General features: G+C 34.8%; 2 protein-coding genes across 2 annotated transcripts; both read left to right on the top strand.

Annotated features, from left to right (window-relative positions):
- The first annotated feature begins 1,062 nt into the window (after window positions 1-1,062).
- On the top strand, window positions 1,063-17,239 carry LOC132280008 (VIN3-like protein 1). Its single transcript, XM_059782106.1, has 6 exons — window positions 1,063-1,273; window positions 2,383-2,599; window positions 4,722-4,790; window positions 13,837-14,476; window positions 15,078-15,388; window positions 15,488-17,239. The coding sequence occupies exons 2-6, from the start codon at window positions 2,554-2,556 to the stop codon at window positions 16,684-16,686; spliced, it is 2,265 nt and encodes a 754-aa protein (XP_059638089.1). The 5' UTR covers window positions 1,063-1,273; window positions 2,383-2,553; the 3' UTR covers window positions 16,687-17,239.
- Window positions 17,240-23,338: 6,099 nt separating this feature from the next.
- On the top strand, window positions 23,339-25,379 carry LOC132280007 (strigolactone esterase D14). Its single transcript, XM_059782105.1, has 2 exons — window positions 23,339-23,789; window positions 24,635-25,379. Exons 1-2 carry the CDS (start codon window positions 23,407-23,409, stop codon window positions 25,062-25,064), a joined length of 813 nt encoding a protein of 270 aa, XP_059638088.1. The 5' UTR covers window positions 23,339-23,406; the 3' UTR covers window positions 25,065-25,379.
- Window positions 25,380-26,502: the final 1,123 nt, after the last annotated feature.

The following is a 26,502-nucleotide window of genomic DNA, read 5'->3' as shown; positions in this document are numbered from 1 at the left end:
AAACCTGGACGGCAGAAAGCTGTACTTTTGCAGAATGGTATTAAGGTGGATCAGCCATGAGAAATGACAGCGACTCAGTTTTTGTCATAAATTCTCGCCAACCTGCGCCAGCGAATGTACCAACTGATCTGTATACAATGGCATTACTTGGTATATACCATCATTACATTATTCACCAATTCTTCACCACACCTTCATTGGTTGACCTATATGCTGCCAAAATACGACCTTCTCCAATTTGGCAACTAACAAAATTGGCGATTATCCATTAGGCGCGTGAAGTTCAACAAAAGCGTGTGAGAATGTTCAAAACACACTTTTATTTGACCTTTCTGTTTCATTGACCCATTCCTAGCAAATTAAAAATGTTCAAAGTTTGGTCGGTCTCGGTTGAACATGTGCTGCCATTTGATTCCATAGCTAATAATTCTTACTACTTTAATTTTTTTTTTTTTTAATGGAGGATTGACCTTTTTATTACTTTCATTGAGCGTACTTTTCACTTTTCGCTTTCCACTTTCAGAAATTTATAGAAGAAGGAATCCAAAAACAAATAAAAAAGAAAAAAATAAAAACTTATAACTACACTAACTACAAGAAAAGACCCGATGGTAATCAGTGCGGGTCTTCACCACCCATCATGCATGGTGTTAACTTTTTTTAAAAAAATATTTGCCTTTAGTAGTGTAGTAAATTCTAACACTTTATATATTAATATTCACACCGTGTGAGCTAAAATCAGTTAAGTGAAGAATTACAACTCTTAGCTAATGACAAAATGAGATACTAACAAGTTTCAAATCGGGAGGATTAGAGTATATCTCCCAAATCAGAACATTTCATTACAATTTAAGAGGGACTAGATTTGATTGTGTTCCATATAGCACCATTGTTACCCGCAGTTAATAAGGATAAATGAAAAATAAACAGAATATGAGTGAAGTTTTAACTTCACACTCTATTGGTGTACTTAGAGGACACGCTCCAATTAGAAGACGTAAAGTGTTGCGTGTACTTTTGGAATCAGCATCAACTACTGCCCTTTTCCAACAGTGTGAGCTGCAGTGACGCGCCTCAGCCAGCGCGTGGCTCCGCCATGGTTTCAGCTCCAAAACGTGCGTGAACACGACGATTTGGAACAATTTTGTAAATTCATAAACCAACTAACCAACTAAGTTTCCTTCAGAGAGATTCATTGCTCTCCAAACAAAAACCCTTCGTCGTTCGCTCCATCAAAACCCTAGATTCCTCTCCCTCCTCACATTCTTCGGAGGTACGTATAATGTTGTTCTCTCTCTATTCAATGTTTATACTTGTGTGTGTATATATGTATATACATATCTGCTTATGTTTGTTATATTGTAATATATTGGCTCTTTACGTGCTCAGATCCGTTATTTTCTTCACGTTATAGGTTAATCTTCTTTTTCATTCGTTATCCTTTGAATTTTACTATATTTTATCCTTAAATTTTATGTTATGTGTATATATGTCCTTTGCCCCAATTTAGAAACTTTTATGATCACCCCATCAGTTTGTAAGTTGCATTGACAAAATTTCATTGTTAAATTTGCACAATGTACGGGCAATACTATGTAAATAACGGCTAAAAATGCAAAATGAACATGTATGATGTTCGTTTGACATCTGCTTAGATTAGTTGTTTCCGAGACGCTTCAGTAACTAAATGAGCACCCAATGCATATGTTGTATTGGCTTCGGAGGAAGGACTGGGTGGGTGAAGGAAGAAAAGTTTGTCGTAATTATATTGTATTATTACCAAAAAACCAAAATTTACTTAGTTTATGTCGATTTCTTTAATTTATGTCTCATCAATTTTATGTTAAATCATTCATATTTGTTATAATTTTTTTGGGTGACTGCCTTTTCTCTTGTTTCACATTGATTGGGAAGAAATTTTTTCTTTACATTAAAATTAGAGTTGTTCTGGGCCGTTGTGAATGAAAATAACATGATGCATGTACAAACTCAAAGACTGCAAAATTCTTTCACTTGTGGCCATCCATTTTTATGATAAATCAGTCATGTTAAAATTTGTGTATTTGTACAGATTTTTTTTCCCCCCAAATTTCTTGTGAACAATTTTTTTTGTAACTTCATGTGTTGGAGCTCTATGAGGCCTTGGTGAAGGAGGACCAATAAAAGATACAAGCTTCATACACAAGTGGAGCTTCAATGATGACATGCCATTTCTTCGATCATATGTTGAACTATTCATTTTAGTTATTATTATTTTTTTTTAAATGTATGTGCCTCTTGTTTTGTATTGTGATTGGAAACAGAATTTTCTCAACTCTATATTGTAAATTTTCTTATATTTTGTTCTATGTTGCCTTTTGCTAACATATCTCTTTGTTAAAGGGTCATTTGCTTGGTGCACTGGTAAAATGCTCGGGCTATAAAGCACGAGCCACTTCATTCAAGTAAGTTCGATGCAATCCACTCCTCTCTGCGTCCTCGATTAGTGGAGACCACACTGGATAATGACCCTTTTCAGATTTTGTGATTTGGATCAATAAGAGATGGGCTTGTATGCAAGGAGAGACTCAATGGCAACATGCTACATTGGTTGAGCCACGTGAGACCCTTTGGTTATTTTAATATTACACTTACTCATGTAGTCTAGTTAATCTATGCCATCATTTTTTTTTTACCTTTGTAGGTGGTATTGACTTTGTATTATTATTATTATTATTTTTTCCTTTTGCTCTCTGTTTTTTCTCCCCTTTAAAAGTTGTGTGTGTGGTGGCCCCCGGGGGGGGGGGGGGGGGGGGGGGTGGGGGTGAGGTGTGGGAGGTGGTTTAGTAAGGCAATGAAAATTTGCTCTTCAACCAAATCATTGCAAGTGGACACTCATTCTGGTGCCTTTCACTTGTTGTACTGGGGATGTGACTTTGGAGAGGTGCAAGCTACATTGTTACATCACATTAGAAAAGTATTGACATGCCATCTAATAATTTTTGGTGGGGTTAACGGTTCAATTCTTGTTGCTAGCGATTAGAAATAAGCTCAGAGGGATGCAATAGATTCCTAAGTTGTTTGCGCATTAGTGCATGCCTTGACCAATAAGTCCCCTTTCCCTCCTTTTTGGCACAAATTATTATGTTTTACATTTTGACATCTATTTATAGGTTTTCAATAATATTGCGTCTTTTATGGATAACCATTTTTTAAATCCTTTAGAGTATCTAAATATTTTTATCAATTAATTTATTTACAAAACCTAATATTTCCGTATACGGTTGGTGTATTGTTGTGGGAACATGCATGTTATATAGAAAGTAAATTTTAATGACTGTAAGATATCGAATCTCAATAAATCATGCTACCCTTTTGTTGGGAAGTTTCAATTGTCTATCCATAGTTCTCTATTATAACTTAAACCATTTTTGAACTCCTTTTGTGAAGTTTGATAGCTGCAATGTGGAAAAATCATTTTGCCTTCCGCAAGCCCTTTACAAGAGTATATTAAATTATCAAGCATAATGCAGTATATGGCCGCACATGGATCCATTCCATCAATTCAATTTGAACTATTCCAAACCATATGGTTTGGTATCAGGAGGTCAACGATTGGCTCTTGGTTCCAAAAATAGTGGAACCGCTAGTAATGCATGATTGCTAGTGAATGGGTAGAATAGATTAAGAAGAGAAATTAGAGATTAGAATTAGAGGCAGAAAAGAAGAAGGGAGAAGAAAAATCAATCTCAATAACATTCAATCAAGAACTTGAAACTTTCTGATACATATATGACTATTTTTTATAGGCACCCAAAAAACTAAATCATTAACAATTAAGCAAACGCACATAATATCAAAAATAAGTGTTAGCTCTAGCCTATGTTGTTGCCACCAAACGCAGGTGTAGCTGGTGTTTCCCTGTGTAGGTATAGTTGTAGCCCACCCAGACTAGGTCTAGCCACCTACAGCTAACATAGATGAACAACCCAATATGATATGCTTCAATTAGGATTGTTTGATTTACGATTTAGAGGCCACAAAACAAAATCAATCTGAACCATGCTATTTATACATATTTATATTTTCATTTGATTGTTTGGCAGCAGTTTTTGCTAGACTTGCCTTGCAATGAATCAAAGTTATATATATTACTTATTTTAAACATAAAATTTAACCCCTCATTTTTCATTCAATCTTATATCATTATATAGTGTTTATAGTTCTTCTGCCTTGATAACTAATTATTGATAATAAATGGTGCATGTCATGTACTGTTTCTTCAAATTTTTTTTTTTTTTTTTCTTTTGATTTGGTTATGATTCCGTTATTGATGATGTGTTGTATAAAGATTTGTATTTTTATATTTGATTTTGAATGTAAATTTTGGCAAGGTTAATCCATGAAACCTAGCTGATAATAAATGTTCTTTTGCGGTTCAGATTTGGTTCAGTTTAGGCGGTTCTGTAACTTCTGTTGGTTAGGTTCAGATTTGGTTCAGTTTAGGGGTTTCCAAATTTCAAGGAAACTTTAGGATCGGATTGGTTCCGGTTTATCCTTTATATCGAATCAAGCCGAACTTTATGCACTGATAAAGCTGATATTAGTTTAAAATTTTAAAAATGAAGCCTTTATGGAATTTATTTGTTTGCACAAAAATACTGGAGCATTGGCATATTTTCTTTTATATTCAATACTGTTGTATACTAATTTGAATGTATTATTTTCCCTGATTGTCACAGGGAGGGTTGCTTGGAATTTCTTATATAATTTCCAAAGCATGGAGTTGGAAGATAAATCCCTTAGTAAAGGTAAGATTTTGATATTCCAAATTTTCTATTATTGGTTGTTCTTTTGGCTGTCACTTATTCTGTCTTTGTGCCGCTTCTCCATGACTCACCGTTGCTACTTGAATAGCAAAAGTCAAAATGGAATAGAGAGAATTGATAAGCATGCAGATCAGTATTTAATTCGATAAATGAAATTTCCTTATTTGCGGGTACTGTCTAAAGTAATGATGTAATTGAGTGTGAAAATTGATAAAAATGATTTTTCCTGCCATAATTCTACTTTCAAGTAAGCCTTCTAAGGGAGATATACTGCTCCTTGTGTTATTTTGTTTGTGTAACCATTATCTGATGCAAGTTATTTTTCGTACATACATCATTTTTTTTTTTTTTGAGTTACATTTATAATTATGGGAAGAGTACTTATTCAACATAAAATTTTCCACTTGTGACATCATTTACTCTTTCGTTTTTCATTTAATTTACTATGAAGTGTTAACAGTAAAATTCCCCATCCTTAGTTTTGTAATAAGATATCCAAGAACTTGTTGACAGAAGAGAACGGCCTTTTGCTTTGCACTAGGAAAAGCGCATTGATCTTTTCTAAGGGTAAAGTACATGGATTTACTATGGACTATGACCCATTCTACCAAAAAGTTCATCAAAGCGACCCCATTTTCCTCAATATGAACTGATGGATGCTGTTTACAGAAAATATTGAATTACAACTTTGCCCTTGTGACTTAACACCTTCACTTTCTCCTTTCCCTTGTTTCTTGCTCTCTAAGAATCTGAACCACAACTAACTTCCCAATCCATCAGTAAACACCGTAGTGACCTCCACTCTTCCTATAGCCACCACCACCTTTTCTACATGATTCTCCAGTTCTCCCAAGGCACCCTTGTTGACACAGCGCAACATGGTTTTGAGTATGGATACATGTACAACATACAAACCCAAATCAGTCATGGCCATCTCCCACATGTGATGATGGAGGAGGAAGAATTTACAGTATATAGCAGGAAATGTTTTCCTAATTCTCACATGGAGATGACACTTCTTTCTTTTCTTTTCTTTTTTTCCATTGCATCCCATTTAAATTATATTGAAATATATCCTCAAATAATAATAATCTCAGGTCTATACATAAATATACCATATTTGCACGTGTAAGATGTGTCCATGTATTCATACAATACTTTTGGACGCATTTCAAGGCAAGTCTCTGTATCTTGAGTGTTGGGATTTATGGACGTCCAACAGCTAGAAACAACTCGGGCACAGTTCATGCATCCAATGATGTAATAGAGCCACCTAATCAAATCCTATAGAAATTTCTGATATACAACTATACAAGATTATAACTATCCAACAGCACCATCACCACCAGTGGACTCTACCCATCACCACCAAAACCATCGTTTGATTCACCTCTTGACCTACCTCCATCACTATAAAACCATAATAACCAGGACCAGCCATACACAACCTTAATTACATCTACTTCCTTTTATTCTTTAACGGTTAATGTCCTTGCAAATTTTCAGTTACTTTCCAGATGAAAATGTGGAATTTGGATTAACTAAATCTAGTTACACATCATCTAGAAGAGGTAAGAGGGTCTTGAAAAGTTCAATATTTATAAAATGATGAAACAAAGGAGGAATAGCAATGTAAATAGAAAAAAATTCAATTTTAGTAATCCATGTTGATCAATCAGTTGCCTCTATTGCTTTGATCAATTTTGTTTACCTCTCAATGCTAATCAATCAGGTGGTCTAGCGTCATTGATCAATCTTATTTCCTCTACAATGATCAATTAGGGGGTTTCCATTAAACAGCTGACATTGATAAATAAGGCGCCCCTGTTGCTCCAAAGCAGCAATATAAGCTCTAGCGTCAAATTTACGTCTAAACATTGATCAATTAAATACTCCAGTGGTTAGTTGCATTGATCTATCCTTACCTCTAGACGTTGATAAATTAATGAATGCCAATCAATCTAGTGAATCTTCTTTTTTAAACTCGAGCGTTCTTGACACCTCCCTCCACTAAAAATAGCAATATAATTACAGTATTAGCATGGGATTAATTCCTTTATGCCTTTTCCTTGGGAATTACTTCCTTCATAATTATAAAGCTTTTGTTATTGAATTAATTATATATTTAGAAGTTTAGTGATGAAATGCTACAAGTTTGTTATGGTAGGTTAAATTTGGCTATGAGTTGGAAACCACTATGCCAGGTTAGTTGAAAATGTGTGAGGAACTATATATGGATGGATAAAAATGTAGTAAAAAATAGTGTGAGGAACCATATGGAAATTTATATGCAATCCATTAAAAAAAATCTGTGACTAACATTTGCAAATCATTAATGAAAAGAGATGGGGGAACGTCTTCTAGGCTTGTGTGAAACTTGTCACATAATGTGGAATTTTCTCTATCTTTGGGACTTGTTACACATCATTAATATGTGGCATTTTAATTTTACCATGTATGTTTTTGCATGTCTCTAATTATGGCTACAATAGAAGCTTTGAAGAGAATCACCTTACAAATTTATTAAGAATATTTTTTGTGGTAATTTTCTTTTAAAATACTAAATTCAGCAATAAGTTTTTTTTTTTGCTTCCTCCTCTAGTTTTCTTCTTTTTAGGAAAATAAATAATAAAAGAGAATTGTAATCAAGTAATATAGAATTTTGGTGAACATCTAAATGAAGGCCCATGGCACATCTTTATACGTAGCTTATAATTGTTTATAGTAGTATAATAAATTATGAGTCTTCTCTTCTCAGATAAATTAACTACAAGTGTTCGATCACGTTCCTTCATAAATACATTCAAGTCATAAAGGGTGGTTCATGTTTTCACGTTATGTTTTTCTTGATTAGGATATACTGTGAAGTCCGAAGGCATGCCCTCACAGATAAAATATCTTTAAAAGATGGCATTAGGCATCTTTCAAGGGGTAGGGGTCATTGTGTCATCATTAAAAGCCTTTTTTAGTGGATTGGGTGTTGACCCGATCCGATTCCAAATTGTTAGCATCCGTAATGGAGTTTAATCTAGAGATTTAATCTACATTCTAATTCTATTTTTACCATAACCTATTGAAAAACAAAATTACCATCCGATGACTGAATTATCTATGTATATAAAGTCGCTACGAGATAGAGAGTAGCTATTCTGAAGGGTTCTCTCTGAACCCTAGCAGTGCCGATCTCTTTGTTGTGGCTGTCCATCTGCACCAGTCCACCACACCCCTTCGGCATTGGTTCCTTGCAATTAATTTTCTCCCGTGCTCTTTTTCCATTCCATTTGGAGTAAGGATGTGTTGTCATTAGCTGTTCTTCATTAAAAATTTAACTTTTCGTTTTCCTTGTTTCTGGTCTGTTGCAGAGGTTCTTCACATATTCTGTTTTTTTGTAGATTCTCTGCTTTTGATAGTAAGATCTGATCTCTCTGTCATTTCTTTGGGAATTTTTTTTTTATTAAACTCTGATCATTGTTTAACTTTTAATTCAATTAAAAATTTCTTTTACAATGCTATTTTAGATGATCTGGTATCTGTTTAGTTCTTGATTGGTTTGATTTTAAGAAATAAATTGCTCTGTTATGATCTTGAGTTCTATTTCATGTCTCATTTATTTTTTGGGTTTCAAACTACTTTAGATGATCTGATATCTGTTTAGTTCTTGATTGGTTTGATTTTAAGAAATAAATTGCTCTGTTATAATCTTGAGTTCTGTTTCAATGTCTCATTCAGTTTATAGCTTTCAAACTACTTTAGATGATCTGATATCTGTTTAGTTCTTGATTGGTTCGATTTTAAGAAATAAATTGCTTTGGTATGGTCTTGAGTTCTATTTCGATGTCTCATTCATTTTATAGGTTTCAAGATCATTGATGTGGATATCTGATATCTTACGTAATTCTGAATTTCAGATTACTAACTGGAAAATCTGCTGGATTAGCGGATTATATTATGTTGGGTTGCTCTTAACAAATAGGATTTTGATAAATAACCATTCTGGCCAAAACCATGGTGAAGCAAAAGAAACATTTTTTCAGGGGCTACCCCTTTTGATTCAGTAATTTATTCTGTTAGTTTATCCCCTATTTCTTGGTATCAAAGAAAATTTTATTACTAGTGCAACAAAGTACATCTAGGGTAGGATGCATTTCTCATTCTCATGTCTCAGTCACATTATGTTAATTTTTTTATATGTTCTTAAAACTTTTTCTTTTCACTTGAATTGTGTTATTGATGCAGAAATTTAATTCAAGAACCCAATAGCAAGGTGGACTCTACTATCCATGTTTGCAACACATTCTTAGTACCATAGTCCATTGAGTGCTATAATTTTCAGTTACAAAACCCTGATATAACATACCCGAACTTAGCCAATTGCAGAGAGTGCTTCGAATTCGGTGGTAAAAACTCGTATGCTTAGAAAGTTTCTGAAAATATGCAAAAATCTTTTATAATGTTGCTCCTCATCAAGTGCTAAGCAATTGAAAATTGAATACTCGTTCGACTTTCTTTATCTGAGACCATCCAGCCATAATAATCTTATAATCAATAGTGATGATATATGCAAGATGTTATTGACTTACAGTCAGTGGTTGCATTTAGTTGATCACACATGTGCTTGTTCCTTGCTCTTCTGGGTTCTTTATTTAAATTTGGCAAAACTTTGGGCAAATGTTTTTGAAAAGAAGAATCAGTAGAATTATAAAATGATACTCTTAGTTGGCCTAATGCCTGTTTGAACAGCCTCAATTACGTTGAACAAAAATGCAGCAATAAGAAAAGAAAGATTAGTTAAAAGAAAGGGTAAATTACCCTGAGCTCCCTGAGGTTTGTCCAAATTACCCACGGACGAAACTATTTGAAAAAGTATGGTCAACCTTCCTTAAGGTTTAGCACAATTACTCCGACCACCCCCGGCGTCAATCAGGGGTTAAGTCTATCAGTGGAATAATTTTTAAAGGCCGAAATTATTCTTAACTGGGGTAAAATGGTCCTCTTAGTATACCAAATGACAAATTCAACCAATATTATTTAGACAAGACTATCCTTTGCTGATATCTGCATAACCCACTCTGGTTTTCTCCCCCCTCTCTCGTTTTCAGAAATCCGTCTCTTCTCTCTCTCTCTCCCTCTCTCTCTCTCTCTCATTTTTAGAAATCTCTCTCTTAGCTCTATCGCTCTTTTGTTTTCTCCGTCGTTGAATAGACCAAATCTTAACGAACAACCAAACAAAATTCTCGTAAAAAAAGTTACATCCATTTAGCCTCGGATGGAACTTGGAAAAAATAATCCCTTTTTCAGCTAACAAAACTATATTTCCAACCGTTAAGAGTTTACACTTTGTTTCTGCTGAGGTTGTCAAGATGATTAATTTCTTTTGAAAATGTGAAGAAACATGTGAAGATAAATCAATACATCAAACAACTCCCATATCTCTCTCAACTAGTTCAAATTCACAAGAAAAAGATGATATGAGAGCCTCTCATATACACATCCTTGTCATGCTCTCTTCAATCAATCATCACCATGCTCATCAACCATTTTAAGTCAGAAGGTCATTGACCCACCCAAAATCAGGACAACCCAACCCATAGTCATCATTGAAGCTTTTTTTTTTTTCCTAGTTGGTCATCATTGAAGCTTTTGCTACTTGAAGATCTATAGACTCGGAAGGATTTGGAGTTGAAGGAAAGAGAAAAAGTTGAGAAGATACTTTCAACGATTCTTCAAATTGAACGATGACAACCCTAAACCCTCTCTTACCTAAATCACCAATAAGTTAAACGATTCTTCAACCCTAAAACCTCTCTCTCTCATACCTAAAACCCTTCATAGTGAAACTCACGATCATGATACCTTCAACGGTCTCTAAACGTCTCTTCAATGATGGCACATTCAACGTCAAACAACAACTGTCTATGGTGTTAAGCTTTCTAGATTGTCTAAATCGAGCTTTCTAAATCCAGCATTTTGTTGGCTTTGACTAGGGGTGCAACTTGGGTTGGGCAACCCGAGCCCATCCCGAACACGAATTCTAATATTATATATATATATATATATATATATATATCTAGATTGTCTAAATCGAGCTTTCTAAATCCAGCATTTTGTTGGCTTTGACTAGGGGTGCAACTTGGGTTGGGCAACCCGAGCCCATCCCGAACACGAATTCTAATATTATATATATATATATATATATATATATATATATATTGAAATGCATTATATATAATATTCAAATTATGATCAAATTTTTTCATTTCAACTTTGTTAAATCTTAATTTATTGTATATTAACATGTATGAAAATTAATTTTTTTTAGATTTTGCTTGTAATTTATTAAAAATTTGCAATAAGTTTTTATTTATTTATTTTTTGTTTAAGAGTTTTTAGTCGGAAAATAATTCAAGATCACATGAATGGCCATAGGGGTAACAATTAACCCGAAATCTAAGCTCGAATTGCAAACCCGAGTTTAAAAGTAGAAAGATGGGTTTGGCTTGGATTGATTAGTTAGGTTGAAGGTAGGGTTAGAGTTGGACTTGGATTGAACATTTCATATGTTAAGTTGGGCTCAAGCTATACCTTTAACCCGCCCGAGTTGCAGCCCTAGATTTGACGGTAGAGGAGGAATTTGAATTGCCCTTGAGATGGTTTCGTGTAGATGTACAAGTAGTAGCAGCAGTAGAGCAGACACACAATACACAAATACAAATATATATTTATAGAGAGAGAGAGAGAGGGAAAGAAAACTGATTGTGGGTAACAAAAAGTCATTTTAGAAGCTTTAGGTTTAGAAGGGCAAAAGGGTAATTTGTCTTTTTGTTGATGACATCAGCCAATGCATAAGCATTTCAAAAGATTTTAGTGAGGGCAAAACGGTACTTTCATAGCTTCCATCAATTGAAATAACGGAATTAATTCTGACAGAGGGTGTTAGAGAGTGTATTCAAATGGTTTCATCCATGAGTAATTTGGACAAACCTCATGGAGGATAGGTTAATTTACTAGAAAATAAAAGGTAAGAGGCAAAGAGACTGATCATAATTAACATGTGAAAAGTAATAAAAGAATACCCTAAAGGAAAGAATGAAACAAGAAAATCATGTGGACAACTATAACGGGTGGGCGCTTGTCCATTTACCCAAAAGTTCAAGCTGTTGGATAGTATTGCATACCCATCCATTTATACCCATGTCATTTTCCATCCGGATCCGATATGGGACAAGTCTCCCCTTGTAACATTCTCTCCCACTCGAACCCACGCAACGCCCTCGTTGCGGTCGGACCACCCTGCCTACTGGGGGTGAAGACCCAGACGCCCTCCGGACCAGACGCTTGGCATGACACCGGATTAAGGATTGGGTCCGGCTTTAATACCAACTGTAACGGATGGGTGCCTGCCCATTTACCCAAAAGCTCAAACTGTTGGGTAGTGCTGTATACTCACCCATTTATACCCATGTCACTTCCCATCCGGATCCGATGTGGGACAAGTCCCCCCTTGTAACACCAACCATATTCAATTAGGATCAAGGCAAGGATAATGAATATGATGATGATGATAGGTTAAGACTTGAGAGCTTGGCGGTAATTCCTTCTTTTTCTCTCTCTCCCCTGAGCTTTCACCATGTGTGGATTGCTAATCACTATCATATTTCTTGAATTGTCGTCTGCAATCATATTTCTTAATTTGGTGACCGCTATACTAGTTGATGCTCAATCTTTTTGTTCTACCTATTTTCTCCTCCCTAACCATCCCCATTTTTGGAACTAATGAACTAGTGCTGGGATCTCCATTTTGGTATGTGTTCTACATATAATATTAGCTCGTCAATAGTTGAATCTGGTCATGATCATTCTTTGCTAAAAAATGATATCTTGTTCATATTGATCACATAGATTAGAGAGTTATTTTGAACTGTTAGTGGTCTGGTGTCATGAAGTATCATCCTCATTGCCTTTCTCTTGCACAAACAGGGTCTGGGTGTCATGAATCCATGATATAGTATCAATTTAGCTTTCAATCATGGCAGCATGGAGTGATCTTATTAGGCCACAGATTCAACGGATAAACTAATTTTGTGAGAATCGTATTATTTAGACTGTTAACTTCTCCAATAGACTAGGAAGATGGTCAACAAATTCAATCTTGATCTTATCTTTGTCTGATTCAACAGTGTGACTGTATTGGATCTCTCTCTCTCTCTCTCTCTCTCAGTGTGTGTATGTTTATTGTGCGCGTTCATGTAGTATCTTCGATTGATGAGGTTCAGTGATGTTATTTTCACCTTTGTTTCTCGCTGTTTAGACTTATATGTAGAACTTAATATATTGCTCGGATGTTCCTGAAGAATGAGAAATAGAGAAGGATGTGCCTATAAAACAGAAAAGGATAGAGGAGGATTTTTCATATAAAAGTGGTATTGGGTATCTTGAGAGTAGATGAACTTTTTGAGATGTCCGGTCACATTCAACTTCCAATAAAATTAGATGTAAATTTTTTAAGGCTAGTACAAGGCCATCTAAATTTGATGTAGCAGGGCGTGTTAGCAAACAAGAAATGATTTGCTCATGGGACAGTGGTTGCAGTGATGGGATCCAAGTGACAATTTTCGTAAAGTAGAGATTAGTGTGAGCTCAATGAGGAAAGTCTAGTAACTAGTGGCCCATCTGCTACAATTTCTAGCCTGAGGGCTAATTGGGATGGTTGGCATTTTATAGATGTGTCAGCACTTGAGAAAGAGGTAAATGGGTGGAAATTGAGGCTGCCAAACCGTATGGGACAGAGAAGAATAAGAGTTGAGCTGTGAGGAAGAATTTCACACTTCTTTTTTTCAATGTCTACTTGCAAAATCAGATAGCCTCTTTTCGGGTTTTTTTTCTCTTTCTGTCGTACTGTCGGATGTTTTTTGTGACTCCCTAGAATTAATGAGTTGTATAATTTATGTTCTTCAATTCCGCTTTATATCTGTATTTCTGCCCTTGCTATAGATTTTCTCACATTCCTTTGCTATGCTTTCTGATCCAGTCTCTAGTGTTCGAAGTCTTTCTTCAAGTGTGCAAAGCACCCCAGAGAAAAATGGACATTCAGATGATGCATCAAGAAGTCCTGAGCTTCTCCAAGAGTTTTTGAAATCAGGCCCAAAGAAAGAACTTTTTCAAACCTGTTTTGATAAGGAATTGAAATACTCAGCTTCATCTAAATGCAAAATGACTGAACAACTTCCAAAGACAAGTAAGAAAACATTGAAGAATCTGGAACAAAGGAAAGCATCTTCAAATGCGAAGGATCAGCCTTTATCTAGGAAACACAGGAAGGGAGAAAACCCCATTCGAATTCCACCAGCTACGGAGCAGTCTCCAGATTTTGGATGTTCAAATTCATGGATCTGTAAAAATTCTGCATGCAAAGCTGCTCTTTCCATAGATGACACATTTTGCAGGAGGTGCTCTTGTTGCATCTGTCACTTATTTGATGACAACAAGGATCCTAGTCTTTGGTTGGTTTGCACATCTGAATCTGGTCAGGGAGACTTCTGTGGGTTATCTTGTCACATTGATTGCGCCCTCCAACGTGGAAAGGTGGGGGTTGTAAATCTTGGCCAATTGATGCAGCTAGATGGGAGTTATTGTTGTGCTGCTTGTGGTAAAGTTTCAGGAATACTTGGGTGAGTTGTTTGCTTGCACTTAATAACTTTTGATTAAAATTATAATGCTTACTGTTCCTGAATGGACCTTCCTTGCTGCCACCAGCACCACCATCAGAAATAAAAAATTGCACAAGAGATAACTTAATATTGTTTGTTTTCATCTGAATTTTTTTGTTCTACTTAATTTAGGTTGTTTTTGGCTTACACTTTTCCATTGAATTCTATTCTGAATTATATTCTTGCACAAGGGATTTCTATTTTTTTTTGATAAGTAAGAATAATTTTATAAAAGCGCTCAAAAGGGGAGTGAAACCCTGAAAATATACACAAGGCCACAAAGGACCTTTAGGCCTTCAAAGAAGCCAAAAAATCGACAATTTCATCTAAAGATCTATGATCTCTCCCATAAACCCAACAAAAAAGAGTGGAAATAATGTCTATGACAACAAATAATGTCTCAATTAATCATGGGAAACAGGGAACTGTGTTTTTGGGTTGTATTTGGGCTTGAATCTTAACACGGTGAGAAAATATGGTAGAGATCAGTAAACTGCAAGTAATTTTGATTCCTTTAAGTAGGTTGTGATCCTGATTGGTCTCACTATATTCATTCTGCCAGATGTTGGAAAAAGCAGCTGAGTATAGCAAAGGATGCTCGCCGTGTTGATGTCCTCTGTCATAGGATGTTCTTGAGTTACAGGCTCCTGGATGGAACTTCCAGGTTTAAACAACTGCATGAAATTGTTAGCAATGCCAAGACCAAATTAGAAACAGAGGTTGGTCCAGTGAATGGAGTTTCGTCCAAGATGGCACGGGGCATCGTCAGCAGACTTTCTGTTGCAGGTGATGTGCATAAACTCTGCTCTCTTGCAATTGAGAAGGCAGATGAATGGCTGGCCACCATTTCTAACAGGAATCCAAACTGCGGAGGTTATTACTCTTAAACATTTGTCTATATTTACTTCCAATCGTTCAAAAGAATTATATTATAGTCCTTCAATGAATAAATTTTCTTTGTTGCCTTGGCAGAGGGCTCACTTCCTGCAGCTTGCGGATTCCTCTTTGAAGAAGTGACGTCTTCTTCAGTTGTGATTGTTTTAACTGAAATATCTACTACGTCATCTGATGATACGAAGGGCTACAAGCTTTGGTATTGCAAGAGTAGAGATGAGACATATTCTAAAGAACCTATTTGTATCTTTCCAAAAGAGCAGAGAAGGATTTCGATTTCCAATCTGCTGCCGTGCACAGAGTACTCCTTCCGGATAATTTCTTACACGGAGGTTGGTGACCTGGGACACTCTGAGGCAAAGTGTTTCTCCAAGAGTGTGGAGATAATTCACAAGAATTCCAACTCAGCTGCCATGAGTTCTAAGAAAGAAATTCCCCTGATTGGAGGATTTTCCAATGCCGAAAAGCAGCCCAAGACTACAGTAGCTGGTGGATCTTCCTCTGAATTCAAGGTTCGAGATCTTGGGAAGATCGTGAGCTTAATTAAGGCTCAAGAACAAGGTTGCTATGAAGGGTTTTGTGGTGTAGATATGGGAAAACGCTGTGGAGTTAATGAAGGGATACCTGAAACTTTAGAAGAAAACCAGTTGCCATCTGTTTCACAGGGACTTGACTTGAACATTTCTTCAGTACCTGATTTAAACGAGGAGCTACCTCCTCCATTTGAATCCCCTGGGGATGAAAATAATGGGTGCGCTTTGGGGCAGGCCGTTGGGGCAAACGATGGTGCTGATCATGCTGTTTCTCATGACATTGAGAAGAATGGCCTAGTGAGATCCTACGGTAGTGGTGACTCCCAGGATTGGACCCATGGACCAGCTGGGGAAGTGCCAGCTGTTGATTCCCAGGCAGAACAGTCCAGGAAAAGGGCGACAAGCTCGAATGAAGAGACACACGACAACGATAGCACTCTGATTAATGGATCACCACTTCGAATCTGCAATGGATCAGGTTGCTTGGATAAGAGTTTTGAGTACTGTGTGAAGATCATTCGACAGTTGGAATGTGAAAATCATATTACAACGGAATTTAGGCTGAAATTTCTAACGTGGTTTAGCCTAAGATCAACCGAACAGGAACGCAGGGTGGTCAACACCTTTATTCAAACTCTGATTGACGATCCAAGTAGTTTGGCAGGACAATTGGTTGACTCCTTCTCAGATATCATATCCATAAAGAAGCCACGGCTTGGTTTCTGTGGTAAGCTGTGGCATTGAAGATGGAAAAAATTCTACAACACAGTATTGACATTTAACTAAATATCTATCTTTTGTACGATAAATTACTGCCAAGCGTTGCTCTCATTCTTTGTACAGGCATTTTTTCTTAGTCACCGTCAAAAGTGATTGATTTGTGCTCCGGACAAGCCTGTCTGGCTAAAAGATTTGAGTTGCTGTTTGCAGAGGTAGTTCCTTTTGTTAACAGCAGGGAGAGTGCTTGGATTTTAGATTTTGCATTTTAGAAGGCATTTGTCATCTCTGAAACCTTTTTATTTGCATTTGAACCAGTGGAATTGATTAGTCATGGATATTACATTGAGACAGTGTTATTAATGTTTTCAATTATTTATGGAAGTGTGGATAAATGTTTCACAGTTCCAAATCCTTCTTCTTTAGATTAACCTGTTCTTCTTAAGAACAAGAAAGCAGCTACATTTTTCTCCTACCATTACCTTCTGGGTAGGATGTAGTGATTGATTATTGCGTACGTGACTCGTATGCGGTCATTCTTTCTCTCTCTCTCAATGCAGTGATATTATTTGTTCGTGAAGATGCTTAATATTTGTTAAATTGTTTTCCTATTTCTATGCTAATATGTATTTGCAGTAGAGAAACCATAAATTGGATTTGGTTTTGGTTTTTCGGACGACACCAGGTGCACCGAGGCAAGAACTTCTTTGTCAAAGGTGGATTCCATCATCTCCGTGCAGCCGGTAAGAGGGGATGAAAAGGCTATCAAGGGTAAGGAAGTTGTCTTCTTTCATTTTGTTTGGTTGATTAGGAAAGAGAAATGAAGAAAAGGGTTATCTTGTGATTTTATAATTTAAGCTTATGTATTAACATAACGGTGTTAGCCAAAATGCAAAATGCTTGTAGGAAAACGTCATTTTCCTTTCCTTCCTACTCCTTTTCTTTTCATTTTCCTTTCCTTTTCATTTTCCTTTCCTTTCTACTCCTTTTCTTTTCCCCCCTTTCCTTCCTAAATAAATAAATTAATTAAAAGTACTGTAGTAGTTTGGAGTCATCCTTTCAATGAGCACACAACTGTTTGGTGATGCCTTAATGCAATGTGCGCTACTGAAAACTGCCGATGTAATGTATTCATCAAGTAGTGTCATAGTGTCATGTCCCATTTTTGCACCAGTTGTCTTCAATGAATAGTGGATCTCACCTTTTAGGCTTTAATGGCTTTCAAACTTCAAACTAATTTTCTGTCCTTTCTTCGAGTCAAAAGCAATTGTCCTTTTCAGTTCAATGCCAACCATAAATTACTTCATCAGGTTCATTGCACCCTTTGCTTCAAAACGTTTCTGGTGCAGTTCCAAGTTGCATTCTTGCATTTATTGTCATTCTTATAATCTCGCTTCAACTCCTCCAAACAATTTGAATACTTCTCTTATTATATCTATCAACTTGTCCCATTTTCTAATCACTAATATGCCTGTCAATTCTAGCGACTCCGTCTTTGCATAGTAAGTCATACGACTCTAGGCATTGATTTAAGTGTGACTCCTACTCTCGTACCCACTTTATATGACCATTCATACTCTCGTACCCATTCTATATGACTTAAGTTGTGTTAAATAATTGAAATTTTCATATAGTAAAATATTGTATAATGATATATGGTAATAACAATTTTAAAAATAGAACAAAAAATAATATTCCTTTAGTTTGGAAGAAATGAATCCAAAATGAGCTACATCATTCTGTATTGAAAATTATAAATCTAAAGATTCTTTTTGAATAGCATTACTCTATCAATTTTTTTATTAAAAAATCAATAGGTTCAACCCATTTATAGGTCTATAATTTAATTAAACAGCCTGCCTATCTATCAAACTCTAAACCTTGAAAAGGTAAAGCTATTCCTTATTTGATTAATCAATGCCTAAATTAAATAGATGAAGCCAGTATTAAAATCATTACCAAATCGTAAGTCATATGATTCCTCTTTAACTGATAAACTTATTCTTATCTTCAAGAAATCACGGATGTCCACTTCCTCAGAATCAATTCTATGTTAAAGCGCTAAGGTGGTTGCTTTACTTCTTTTTTAATCTGATTTTAGAAACTTGTATGTTACTTTGAATGAAAAAAATTATTATGATGGTTTGATTACAAATCGAATTGGATTGAATAGTACATATACTCCATTAAATATATATTAGATTGAATAGTGTATATATCTTAAGTTATACAATTTTTCTCAACGGGTACCGCTCTTACATTTCGTTCTTTTTTTTTTTTACTATTTGTGATTTAATTTTATCGTTTTTGTGCTCTCGTTTTCACTTTATGTGGCTTAACATATACACCATTATATATATATATATATATATATAAAATTTGGTCAGAAAGGCCATTTGGATCAAGAACCGTTGTTTATCTCAGCCAACCAATTATTCAGGACATATGTCCGTTTGTGTCCACCTTTTGAGGTACCAAATTCCCAAGAATGCGTTTCATCAACATGTTTTATTGGATATATTTTTGTCAATTATTCAGGACATACATTACATGTTAAATTACATATGTACCTGTGTCAGTATGTATGTGTGTGTGTGTGTGTGTGTGTGTGTGTGTGTGATAGTATTATTTGTGCTTCAAATACCAAATCATGTTTTGACTTGTTTGATGATACTTTACTTGAATAACAACATATGGAGTATTTACTAAATTCTGACATCAGCATTGAATCAGTAGTAGGATTCTGGTTAAAGAAAAGAATCCAAGTCCAAGAAAAAAATATCAAAGACGTGACAAAGAACACGTCCCTCTCATATCACGAAAAAGATCTCACATGTCTTTCGATGCAAACAAGAGACAACCTCTAGAAAGTTGTTGGGCCACGGCCCATATATTTAATTAAATTGTAAAGTTTGATCCAACAAGTTTTTATTTTTGACTTGTGGTTTCTTCACAATTCGACCGACAACTCATGTATGTGGGGCGCTTCTATTTCCGTTGGAATATTAACTGCCCTTTCCCCAAATTTCCTCTGAGAAAATATTAATAGATTTTTTTTTTTTTTTTTCCTTAAAGAAGGAATTATAATTAAAAATCTTATATATCATATATAAACTAGTATTTATTTATGTAAATGCTTTCATAACTCAACAGTTGAGTTACTTCTCGTTATACCTAGAAGTTCAATTTTAAACTTTTACAACTTTAATATCTAATTTAGTATTTTTGCCCTAAAACATATATATAATATATATGTTCATCTATACAACTTATGATAATTTTTTAAGTATTTGAATTCAATATTAAATTAAGTTATTATCTTGTTAAATTTGAATTTAATGCATTGTAACTTCAGTAAATTATGTAACAAGCTTGAGTTTCATGTTTGGGCCATTGGGTTCATACTGTGAATTAATATGTCATTTAATTTTTCTCCTATAAAATCTTTACAGAAGGATTTGGTTCTATCGAACCAAGTTAGTTGAAACAAGTCTATCTTGATGATGTCCCGTGTGAGTTCATAAAAACATGTTTTATCGTATTTTTTTTTTACAAAAAAATTATGCATCTATTTGGTAACATTGTTAAGAATTTGAATTAAGGACTTATAATTACAAATACATGAAAAATTGAAGTCCACTTTTCACATATATACTAATGCTTCGTTTGGTTGGAGGGATGAAAAAATGGATGGAAGAGATAGAGGGATGGATAGATGAAGAATCCCTAGGGAACGGAAGTTGTCTCATCCATTTTTTGTTTGGTTGAATGGAATGAATAGTAGAAAGGATGGATGGGGTGATACTTTTTTTGTTTGGTTGGAAGAAAGAGAAATAAATTTTTTATATTTTCTTACCAATATATCCTTACTGTATAAAATAATAAAAAGTAGATATCCATTTGAATTTTTTTGAAAAGGTTAAAATTGAAAATTACATATTGTTGGTAATTATTCATTTTCTCTCTCCTCCCTTCCTCCAAATTTGGACGGATAGAAAAACATGAAGAAGGGAGGGGTGAAGCATCCCTCCCTCTCTTCCCTTCCCTCCAACCAAACACGAAAAACCTCATCCATCCCTCCTTAATCCATCCATCCAACTAAATATAGCATAAGGGTAAAGAGACAAAAAAAATTGCATCTATATGGAATGGGTAAAGAGACAAAAAATGATTATAAAATGTAAAAAATGTAAATTTTCAATACCATGTCTTCATAAAAAAAATCAATGAAAAATGTGTAACAAACATTCAAAAAAATGTGAATTTTCAATATAGTGATCTTTATAAATAAATGAATTTTTTTTTTGTTTTTTGGTCTCGTTAATTACATGGTACTTGATTTTCAATGTAGACTTATGGATAGAGGTCCACATTTCCACTTATTTGCAACTTTCGCAGTATAGTACCATGGTGGAGGGATCACATCACGTGGTGGGGCACGCCACTTTTAATGGCAGAAAAGTCGAGCTCTGGACTTATCTGGACCAGCCCCCAATAAACACAAAACGACAAATGACTACTTTTTATGTCTAAAGTCTGAACACGGTTGCAGCTTTATGTGGTTGTCCTCCATTTCTCCTCTAGGCCCCCACTACCCTTTTTTAATCCTAATTCATTTCACCTCCCAATACGTAGTATCATAAACCTTAATTAAATAAACAGATAAAATTTTTAAAAATATATACATATAACCAAAGGTTCATTAACCTAACGATATTAATTTTTTATTTTTTAAAAAAATTCAGGAATTTAAATCTCAAAAAAAAAAAAAAAAGTGTATGAATATCAAATAAAAAAAAAAATTTTAAAAAAATATATATATATATATATATATATATATATATATTTTTTTTTTTTTGTTTTTTTATTTTCTTGAGCTTTTGGCATAAATAATTGCTTGTCAAACACTTCTAATGTGTGCAAATCACCACTGGACGTATACCGCTTGAGATGACCTCAAGAGAATATCTTTCTTCAAGAATATGGATGTGATTTTCAATCCATCACAATAACTGTTAAAAAAAAAAATGTGAATAAATAATCACAACAGGTTTTGAGATTGGTATTTTTACCTAATTACTCAAAGTCACTAAACACGAGTGTGGACTTTTTAATTTGTAAATTGATTTCTCAAATCAACGACAATAGTGGTTGGATTTTTTCCTTTATAATTCTTCTGAATTAAACAAATAGATTTAAATAACATTAATCCTTATATTAACAATTATATTGATTGTTAGCACAAGGTATTGAGCAATATTTATATTCAAAAGAAAATCTCATTACTTGCTTATAAATACATTGCCATTTTAATTTGTTCATTAAAAAAAGGTGATGTGACTCAGAAATTATTTCAAGACAAACTCTTTTTGGCTCCTAAAACCGTCAAAAAAGCAAACTCATACACATTTTTCTTGGTGCAGGAATGGCTACCAATATGTGGCTCTCCTTGGCAATGTATCTTGAAAAGTTCAAACATATTATTAAATGATCCCAACGGTCTTATAAATTCACTCTCTTCCTAAAATTTCTATCTAAGCTTTAAATGTAATCCAACTCTTCAATCCACTCCTACCATAATGCCGAGATTGACTCTCTTTGCACGGTAGGTCTAACCTACTCCAAGCTGAAATCATATTTTTTTAATATATATATATATATGCACACAAGTTTTTTTTCCTTGTGCCAGAGGATGTTACCCCTGTATGTATTAGTTTAAAGTTTTAGTAGTTAACTCAGTATCAAAGCTGATTTAATTACCTGTGTTAGAGTATTTAAATATTACAATTATACAATTTCTAATAACTTAAACTTTTAGGTGAATGGATGGTGATTAACGCTGTCAAATGAAATAATGAAATTTCGATCTAAATTTCGTTGGAGGTTTTGATCCCTCAATTCAGGATTTTTAAATAGAACAATTAGGTAGAGCAATGCTAGTATCATATATTCCACGTTTATAATAAATAAAATTTTAGGCTGATACCTCAAAATAAAATTATGTTGCTGTTGTTATAAAGTTAAAACTTAACTTTATTCTCCTAATATTAGGCTGTACTCTATTCTCCCTTCATATATGTAACAATAATAAGTACATGGGCTTACTCTCCCTTCATATATGTAAATATTTGAATAAATTAGGAATACAAAAATGATTTTTTGCTCACTACTGAACAAGAAATTTTCCCCACATCAAGTACAGTGGCCGTCACATATTATTTAAGTATCAAATATATATAATTATCAAACAAACAAAGTAATCATATTCAACAGTCACGGATAACTATATATTTAACTCCTTTAGTAAAACTTAATTAGGCAACATTTTAGTACTGCAGATTATGCTAATGTTATAATGTAATGAAATTTTATAACATTTCAGGGGCTTGGGTGGTTCAGTTTTGAAAAATGTCCATTTACAGTCCATTTTAATCACCATCATAAGTTTGAAATTCGAAACAGATAACCAATATGAATATGATGAGACTGGACGAAAATGGGCAATTGCTGAAATAGACATCATAATAGTGTCCTTGTCAAGACGAGGCCTCTCCACGAAATTTCCAACTTTAACCCCAATTATTTACACACAATCATAATATATGATTAAACCCATGTGCTTATCTTAATTTTTATCTGTTAAACCATCCAATCCTGTGCCTATATAAACAGGACAGACAACCACAAAACTATACCATACATAGCCCCCACACACACGCATACACAAACACACTCTGGTAGAAAAACATGGTGAGGCTTGAGAAGGGTCTGTCCACAGCCATGAATGCTAGAATAGTGGGGTCTGGCAAGGAGGCAATAGTTCTGGCACATGGGTATGGCGGAGACCAGTCTTGGTGGGACAAAATCCTTCCCTGCTTGGCTGAACGTTACCGCGTTCTTGTCTTTGATTGGAGCTTTTCTGGAGCTGTCAAAGACCAGAACCTCTTTGATCCGGTGAAGTATTCATCATTTGATTCATTTGCCGATGACTTGATCAGTCTTCTAGAAGAGATGAACTTGACCTCATCAGTTCTTGTTGGCCACTCTATGTCTGGTATTATTGGATGCATTGCTTCCATTAAGAGACCCGAGCTCTTCAAGAGCCTCATACTCATTGGAGCTTCACCGAGGTGTGTGTGTGTGTGTGTGTGTGTGTGTGTGTGTGTGTGTGTATTCATGCTGATTTATATATTATCTGATGTGTTTTTGAAAGGAAAAAAAATATATATAATTGTCTTGATATTTTTGATGTATTGTGTGACATGGTGGTCACTATCCGAAATAAGGAAACATTCTCGTGCATGTGAAGCTAATATTGTGTACTTATGACTCTCCTGCACCTTGTAAATGGCGGGAGCCTTTAGCAGAGGGCTAGTCCTTTTGATATATGTTGGAGTGGAGAGTGCTAAAGAATACCCATGTTCAGTCTATTTCTATATTAATTAATATATTTTTGTTTTAATTTAGCTTTTTTTTTTTGTTATTAGTGAAATAATATGGTCTTAGATTGGTTGAGAGAACATGGGTTTTCTTCTATGTTTTCTTTTTATCTTTTTTAATCTGTTGCTGTCTTTATTATTTGATATTCTTTCTCTTACTTGGAATATTGAAGAATTTCCATGTTCAACAATCAATATTCTATGTTTTGTATTTGTCTTTAGTTAATAATTTTGATTAGAGAAATAATATGGTTCAAGTATTAAATGCTATTTTTTGTATTTGTCTTTAATAGAGAAATAATTTGGTTCAAGTATTATATTCTATGTTCTGTATTTGTCTTTAGTTAATAATTTTGATTAGAGAAAGAATTTGGTTCAAGTGTTATAGACATCAAGATATCATAAGTTTTCCTTTTCTTTTCTTTTTTTCTTTTTTGTTATTGGCAAATCTTATTAATATGCTATGAGAATGATTCAGGTAGATGAGTATGTGTATCCAAACAAAATCCTAACTAATTTATTGATTTTGCATAAAGGTACCTAAATTCGGAAGACTATGAAGGAGGGTTTGAAAAATCAGATATTGAGCAAATCTTGTCAAATATAGAGTTCAATTTCAACAATTGGGCTTCACAGTTTGTTTCTGTGGGTGTTGATGCAAGCGATCCTCTCTCCGTAGAGAAAGTCGAAAAGTGCGTGAAAAGAATGAGGCCTGAAGCTGCACTCTCTACAGCAAAACTTATTTTTCAGAGTGATGAAAGAGACACTCTCGAGAAGGTCACAACCCCATGCACCATCATCTCGACCACTAGCGACTTCGTTGTACCGTCCGGTGTCCCGGACTACATGCAGAGGAAGATCAAGGGCGAAACGACGATTGAAATCATCGACACCCCCGGCCATTTTCCTCAGTTAACTGCACATCTCCAGCTCCTTGGGGTGCTAGGGAAAGTGTTGGGGTTTTAGTCATTGACCTCGAGCAGACAAGTAATTAGATAGATGCTTTTTAGACCTATTTCTTAAGCCGAGTTATAAGAGGTAAGATGATAAATAATGAGGCAATTGGAAATTGTCTCTATTGATGAGCTCTTGGGATGTTGTTGGTACATGGGTGGTGGTTTTATCTTTAGGAGGCTCTGTGGTTGCTATAGGTTGGTTTTGTCTCCTGACTAGTATTTAGATGGAACTGTTATGGATTGAATATGTATTTTGTCTCTTGGTTGTAAAATATGGAACATTTGGAATGAAATTGATGGAAGCGCTAGTGTGTCTTTGGATCCATACATGTTACACCTTTTTTTGCTTGAAATGTGTTACCAAGTTAACATGACTTTTTCTTATTTTTTATTTATTTATATATATATATATATTTTTTTTTTTTTGAGTCATTTAAAGGCACAAAGACCTAAAGCCAAGATGACAGTACAAAGGTATAAAGTCAAACCAGAAAAGGCATACAAATCTTGAAGTAAAGCAAATAAATGAAGAACATGCGTCAGATTTGTGGAGGAAACAGAGCTCAGTACTCTGCAAATGGAATCACTATGGGAGAACGCAGCAAACAGGAGAGACCGAAAGGTCTGGCCATCATCACGGCAACCGCTCTAAAGGTACAACCATAAGGCGCTCCAACACCCAAGAAACCCCGTACAAGATCAAATCAAGGAAAAAAAGATTAAATCGAGACGGGAAAACCAAAACCGACCTAAACCAGAAATCTAGTCCAAGAAAACAACAAACTTGCCTATGTGATCTGAAAACGAACCAAACCGAACATGAACAGATTTAGCAGAAGAAAACAAAAAAACGACTTAAAAAAAAATTCACAGAGCATATTTATTGAAACACGCCGAGTTTATTGTAGTTGTGGGAAGCGGCCTTTATCTCCCTACTTCTGAGAGGCAGAGTAAAGAAGACGAAGCTATCTCTTAGAGAGAGAAAGTTAGAGAGAGAGGTGGGAGAGAAAGTTGGGCGGCTGGTTCCCAAGTTAACATGACTTCGAGTAGCTGTATTTATTGGGTTGGGATGTATAATAAATGTTCCTGGTCTGATCAACAGAGTTGATCAACTAATTGCCCAAGTACTTCTTAATACTAGTCATTTTAAAGAGGGAAGCAGCACTTAGCATACTCAACATTATAACATTACTTGCGAGAGAGAGAGAGAGAAGAAAGGAAAAGAGAGAATGTTGTTTGGTATTTATTCTGTTTGGTTGATTAAGGAAGGAAAAGGAAGGGAATGGTAATGACCATATTTAAGGAAATAAAGGAAAATAGATTATTTTAATGAATTTTTAGATCTTGTCTTTTATAAAAATAAGAGCAAATTTAATATTAACAAAGTTTCATTAAAAATTATGGTCTTCCTTTCCATTTTCTCCAAAAAAAAAAATAATAATTAAATA

The sequence above is a fragment of the Cornus florida genome, unplaced genomic scaffold, assembly GCF_030987335.1.
Source record: "Cornus florida cultivar Cherokee Brave unplaced genomic scaffold, ASM3098733v1 CherokeeBrave_3.0.0_Hap2_Chr10, whole genome shotgun sequence".
Lineage (NCBI taxonomy): Eukaryota > Viridiplantae > Streptophyta > Magnoliopsida > Cornales > Cornaceae > Cornus > Cornus florida.
The sequence above is the reverse complement of the archived record's forward strand: the minus strand, read 5'-3'. Positions and strand labels throughout refer to the sequence as shown.

Bases quoted from the DNA above. Each gene is read 5' to 3' on its own strand.
- LOC132280007 (XM_059782105.1), top strand. From the start codon at position 23,407: ATGGTGAGGCTTGAGAAGGGTCTGTCCACAGCCATGAATGCTAGAATA. The intron at 23,790-24,634 runs GTGTGTGTGTGT...TTTTGCATAAAG, and splicing joins CTCATTGGAGCTTCACCGAG to GTACCTAAATTCGGAAGACT.
- LOC132280008 (XM_059782106.1), top strand. From the start codon at position 2,554: ATGCAAGGAGAGACTCAATGGCAACATGCTACATTGGTTGAGCCAC. The intron at 2,600-4,721 runs GTGAGACCCTTT...TGATTGTCACAG, and splicing joins TGCTACATTGGTTGAGCCAC to GGAGGGTTGCTTGGAATTTC. The intron at 14,477-15,077 runs GTGAGTTGTTTG...TCATTCTGCCAG, and splicing joins AAAGTTTCAGGAATACTTGG to ATGTTGGAAAAAGCAGCTGA.